Source organism: Amia ocellicauda, chromosome 14 (assembly GCF_036373705.1).
Source record: "Amia ocellicauda isolate fAmiCal2 chromosome 14, fAmiCal2.hap1, whole genome shotgun sequence".
Lineage (NCBI taxonomy): Eukaryota > Metazoa > Chordata > Actinopteri > Amiiformes > Amiidae > Amia > Amia ocellicauda.
In genome coordinates this window covers 13,202,360-13,208,663 of record NC_089863.1, presented here as the reverse complement: position 1 = coordinate 13,208,663, position 6,304 = coordinate 13,202,360, and the positions used below count along the sequence as shown (strand labels likewise).

Genomic DNA, 6,304 nt, shown 5'->3' with positions numbered 1-6,304 from the left:
GTAGTTGTAGTAGTAGTAGTAGGCCTTTAGGTTAATTTAGGCTAAGCGGTAGTATGCATTAGTCAAAGTATAGAAGGTTAGTAGCCGTAGTATAACACCAAGTAGCTAGTGCAGGTATACACCGATCAGCCATAACATTATGACCACCTGCCTAATATTGTGTATGTCCCAAAACAGCCCTGACCCGTCGAGGCATGGACTCCACTAGACCTCTGAAGGTGTGCTGTGGTATCTGGCACCAAGACATTAGCAGCAGATCCTTCAAGTCCTGTAAGTTGCGAGGTGGGGCCTCCATGGATCGGACTTGTTTGTCCAGCACATCCCACAGATGCTTGATTGGATTGAGATCTGGGGAATTTGGAGGCCAAGTCAACACCTTGAACTCGTGATTCATCAGACCAGGCCACCTTCTTCCACTACTCTGTAGTCCAGTTCTGATGCTCACGTGCCCATTGTAGGCGCTTTCGGCAGTGGACAGGGGTCAGCATGGGCACCCTGACTGGTCTGCAGCTACGCAGCCCCATACGCAACAAACTGCGATGCACTGTGTGTTCTGACACCTTTCTATCAGGACCAGCATTCACTTTTTCAGTAATTCAGTAATTCAGTAATTCAGCTACAGTAGCTCGTCTGTTGGATCGGACCACACGGGCCAGCCTTCGCTCCCCACGTGCATCAGTGAGCCTTGGCCGCCCATGACCCTGTAGCCGGTTCACCGCTTTTCCTTCCTTGGACCACTTTTGATAGGTACTGACCACTGCAGACCAGGAACACCCCACAAGAGCTGCAGTTTTGGAGATGCTCTGACCCAGTCGTCTAGCCATCACAATTTGGCCCTTGTCAAAGTCGCTCAGATCCTTACGCTTGCCCATTTTTCCTGCTTCTAACACATCAACTCTGAGGACAAAATGTTCACTTGCTGCCTAATATATCCCACCCACTGACAGGTGCCATGATAACGAGATTATCAGTGTTATTCACTTCACCTGTAAGTGGTCATAATGTTATGGCTGATTGGTGTATATGATAGTTGAATATGTATTATTATTATTATTATTATTATTTGTACAATATTAAATACATAATATTTAAATGGCTGGAAAATATAAAATAAAGATATTCCTGTTGCTGACAGATAATGCATTAGGGGTTTTGTCTTCATGCTATATTCTTGCATGACCCTGCTGCTTGTGTTGAGGTGCAGTGACTCCTCCACCCCTGCAGGCGGCGGACCCGGTTTTTTGTTGTCCACCCTTCGATCTCCGCTCTTCTCCAGTTGGGCTCTGTGGTGCTTCTCTCCCATCCTTTCCGGACCAAAATGTCGGTGTACGGGCCTGTTGTGAAGATCCACCCGGTGGTCCTCGCTTCCATCGCCGACTCCTACGAGCGGCGCAACGAGGGGGCGATCCGGGTCATCGGCACTCTGCTCGGTAAGGCCGCGGCCGCCGCACGGTGCCCGGGATCCGGTGCGTTTTTAGCCGCAACGTGGTGGGAAGCGGCTCGCCGGTGTCAGGAGCGCATGTGTAGTCGCCAGTGAACGGCGACGAGGAAACAAAGATCGCTCCACTGTTTCATTTTGTCATATATATCGACCATCAGTTAGTTTTGGCTGCTTTGCTGTTCAGTCAGGCTTGTCTGTCTTTGTGGAAGCAGCACAGAGCCATGTTGCCAAAGCTGATCTGCAGAAATACAGATGTTGCTGGCGGTTGTTGTAACATCCAGCCGGGCAGAGCAGATGCTTCAATACAGAAGTGCCATTTGATTTGCGTTGACTATAAATGACAAATGCAAGTCGTGGTTGGTAGCTGCTTGCTGTGTAAGTTGTGGGTCTCAGTGTCTATGGACGATTGGTAAAACTGTTTTAAATGATGCATACAATTACCCTCTTCTCTATTTCAACATCTCGATGTTTAAATCGATATGGTTGATTGACTGACACACTTGGGTGCTTCCCTGCTGTTTTTCCACTGATGACCCTAGGGGTTAGATTACTTTATACCAGGGGTTCCCAGTGTCTGGGGATGAAGGGCCAATTTCCAGAGGTTGCATGGGATGGGGGGCCGCAGTAGAAAATGAACCACTGATTTTATTTCCTATACATTTCTGTTAGGGAACATTTATTAACTTTAATTGTTGTTTTATTATTTCCCCCCAACATACATATGCAATTTATAACAGAAAATTGTCATAAAGTGTGAAAATAAAGAAAAGCTTCAGAAAAGGTTGGCTTTGGCAGGCCGCACCAAACATCCTTGAGGGCCATATTTGGCCCCCGGGCTGCACTTTGGGAAGCTCTGCTTTATACAATTGTTCATTGTCGACTATAATACAATGTGCATGCAGGATATTTTGATCTAATTCTGTTCTTCTGCCTTTTGTGTTTCTGTTTTCCCACAGGCACCGTTGAGAAGCACACTGTGGAAGTAACAAACTGCTTCTCTGTGCCGCACAATGAGTCCGAAGATGAGGTGAGACGTGATGGAAATAATCAATAAAAAAAAAACTTGAATCTGCCATTCAATTAAAAAAAACTGTCCTGGAATGGAGAGATGAGGAAAATGCGTCTGATTGAGTTGTTGTTTGCAGAGTGATTAATGCTAGTCATAAGAAGTTTCTGATGTTGTGTTACAGTGGGTGCAAATTAGTGTTTATCAAGTTACCGAGGATTGTTACCTCTTGCTTTTGTGTTACGTTGATAAATCTGCATTCTCACATTGTTGTTGTCGTTTTGTTTTCCCCCCCTCAGGTGGCTGTTGACATGGAGTTCGCAAAGAACATGTACGAGCTGCACAAGAAAGTGTCCCCCAGTGAAGTGATCGTGGGCTGGTGAGTGGAAATCCTGTTTCTCTTGGACATCGGTGTAGACCTTCCTCTGCTGAGAGAATGAGCACAAAACACAAGCGTACTGTACCATTACAAAAAGCCCCCTTCTCCTCCCCTCTTTGGAGAGGATACTGCAGCTCAATGAAGGACTGTTTGTGAATAAAGTGAGATAAAAGTATTAATTTGATTTGAGGTGAAGCACAGAAGTAATGGCATTCGAGAAGGTGTGATTTTAAAAGTAGGAATTGTCATGTAGTCTTATCCGAAGTAGCTCAGTGAAAGATTGTTATATGAACACGGACTTTGGAAATGCAGGGACGGTGGAGGGCACAGATCTAAGGTATGTTCTGCACATTTCCTACGCACAAGTGACACCACTCGCAAGCAATTCTGCAGCCAGAAGGATTTTTTGCTTGAGTTTTTTATTTTTAAAGAGACTCTTCACTTTAAAGCTACTCCCGGGCCGGTTTTAGGGCAGCTTAAACCAGTCCTTCTGCACCAAATCCTGAGGGATCCCTCGCTTTGTTCCCAAGGTACGCCACCGGCTTTGACATCACGGAGCATTCGGTGCTGATTCACGAGTACTACAGCCGGGAGGCGCAGAACCCCATCCATCTGACCGTGGACACCGCCCTGCAGAGCGGCAGGATGAACATCCGGGCCTACGTCAGGTAAACCGATTAACCGAACCTTCTGGCGGTTGAGAAATGTAATGATACGGAAATGGAGGAAAACCTGAAACCAAGCTGCGTTTCCTAGGGATACAGATGAAGATAGGAATGGGCTTGTGCTTGCATTTAGGTTGTTTAGAGAGCATTAGGAACATAAGAAAGTGTACAAACGAGAGGAGGCAATTCGACCCATTGTGCTCGTTTGGTGTCCATTAATAACTGAGTGATCCAAGGATCCCATCCAGTCTATTTTTAAATGTTCCCAAACTTTCAGCTTCAACCACATCGCTGGGGAGTTTGTTCCAGTTTGTGACAACTCTTTGTGTGAAGAAGTGTCTTATTATAATGATTAATTAATTAATTAGCTAGAGGGTCCTGTTATGTTATTTGGAGAACATTATGCAATCATTACACTACTTCATCAGCCCAAAATATATATCTGTATTTATAAACAGTAATTTTTGCATGAGCAATAGTGTATGGGGGGTAGGGGGAGATTATTTGTACTTTTGCTAGAGGGATCTGCAACCCATATCTCTGAATAGTGAGCACGTAGCTGACTTTCCCACCTGCTGAACCCCTGGGTTTCACCCTGACTGTACGTTTTGCCTTCCTGTCTTCAGCGCACAAATGGGAGTGCCAGGGAAGACCGTGGGTGTAATGTTCACCCCTCTGACGGTGAAATACATTTCCTACGACACGGAGAGAATCGGGGGTGAGTATTAACTGCCTGCTAAACAGACGTTCAGACCGTATGGTGGTTGGCACTTCTCAAAGGCGGCAATCCTTTCGGTCACCACTGGCATGAAGGCTCTGAATACAGAATACATTCACCTTTAAAATACTCTAGAGCAGGGCTGGCCAACCCTGGTCCTGGAGAGCCACAATCCTTCAGGCTTTCCAGCACTCTAAATCACCAATCAATGGATGCCTTGAACACAGGGACATTTTGCCTATTTAAGACCCACAATTGGTTCAATTTAGCAGTTAACGATCTGCATAGAACAAAAACCTGTAGACCATGCGGCTCTCCAGGACCAGGGCTAGCCGCCCCTGCTCTACAGGGACATGTATTATTTGGTATTTGTGTATGTGTGTATATTTTCTTTGGAAACCTCTCGGTTGCCCGCCCAGTTGAGGTCAGTTTCTCTTGCTCTGTCTCTCACTCCTACCCGCCCTGCTCTCGTTTCCCCCAGTCGACCTCCTCCAGCGCACGCGCACGAGCCCCGGCCGGACCATCGGCTTGACCACCGACCTGGAACAAGTCGGCGCAGCATCTTCCCGCATCCAGGACATGCTGGCCACGGTGCTGACTTACACCGAGGATGTGCTGGTGAGCGGCGGGGGCTTATGAGGGGTTGGGGAAAAACAGTGACGTGGCCGCATTGCTGGGGCCGACGGCCTGGATAATTCCGGTCTTATTCCATGCAAATGTCTACAAGTAAGCCTTAATTCTTTCTGCTTTTGTTTTCTTTTTCTTCCTCTTCTGGGTTTTTAGTCCGGGAAGGTAACTGCTGACAACACGGTGGGCCGCTTCCTCACAGACCTGGTCAACAAAGTTCCCAAGATCTCGGCGGAAGACTTCGAAAGCATGCTGAACAGCAACATTAACGTGAGTGCTGTCGGTCTGCGGGCGCCTTTGCTGAAGCGGGGGGACTTCTTCGTGGGAATTGCTGCTGAGAGGCTGCCAGTTCAGATCCAGGCAGTGCCACTAACTGATGCCGATCCGGAGCTACAAAAGGGCCACGTTGAAGCACTGTTTTATGGACTTCATTTATATATTTTTGGGTGTTGAGGCTCTTTACTAGCAGTACAAACACAGCACAATAACTAAAGATACACTGTGTTTATATCCTGGCCAAAATACAGCAAGCCAATTCTGCCAAGGTTACACACACACACACACACACACAATTTAGACAGTGGGTAAGGGAAGAGAGTTGTGACTTTGCAGACTCGTGTCTTTGGCAAGACTTCGATGACCGCAGAGTTCGATTTCAGATAGTGCTCTTTTTGGCGTTCGGTATTTTGCCAATGTGAGATGAAGGTTAACTCTGATTTAAATTTTTCTTTATGGATTGGGTCGACCCACTCTGTACCACTGCACTAACTGTCCCGTTCTTGTCTCTCACAGGACCTGTTGATGGTGACCTACCTGTCAAATCTGACTCAAGCCCAAATCGCCCTGAATGAAAAACTCATCTGCCTGTAAACTAATTTAAAACAAAAATGCTCATAACATTCTGCTTCCGAAATAAAATCTTGTCTCTAGCTTGGTATTAGTTGTAGTGTTTTTGTTGTGTTAAATAATGTGGTGTGGGTGTGTGTTTGTATCCCTTATACAAAGTGCTACCACTTAAGATGTGTACAATATTTTTAATTCCTTGGCTATGTTTTACCTGCCAGTCACCTATAGCCCTGGGGTGTGAAGTGGTTCAGCCGCAGGGAGCTGTAGATCACACTTCCACGTTGCTTTCCTAAGGTGTGCTCCCAGCTGTGGTCGAACAGGTTTTAGCCTGTCCATCTGGAACAGTTGGTCAATTCATGTATTTCTCATAGATAATTGCTTTTATTAAGTAATAAAGACATTAAGCATATATGTTTGTTTGATTGGCCTGTTGTTTCTCAGGCTGGAATAACACTTTAAAACCGATTATATGTTGTGCAATGACGTATTAAATTCACTCCTGTAGACAACAATGCAAGGACTCTGGGCAACACCTCACTTTAGCAGTTGCTGTTTGCTAAACTAGTTCCTAGAGGGTGCTGGAAGTGCAGGATGATGTATTTAAGATGAAGATGCACCTGGT

The 6,304-nt window shown here is 46.1% G+C and overlaps 1 protein-coding gene across 1 annotated transcript; it reads left to right on the top strand.

The window, feature by feature from the left end:
• Positions 1 to 1,272: 1,272 nt before the first annotated feature.
• On the top strand, positions 1,273 to 5,765 carry eif3f (eukaryotic translation initiation factor 3, subunit F). Its single transcript, XM_066723129.1, has 8 exons — positions 1,273 to 1,430; positions 2,398 to 2,468; positions 2,747 to 2,826; positions 3,357 to 3,494; positions 4,118 to 4,209; positions 4,691 to 4,827; positions 4,993 to 5,106; positions 5,629 to 5,765. The coding sequence occupies exons 1-8, from the start codon at positions 1,319 to 1,321 to the stop codon at positions 5,704 to 5,706; spliced, it is 822 nt and encodes a 273-aa protein (XP_066579226.1). The 5' UTR covers positions 1,273 to 1,318; the 3' UTR covers positions 5,707 to 5,765.
• The last annotated feature ends 539 nt before the right edge of the window (positions 5,766 to 6,304 follow it).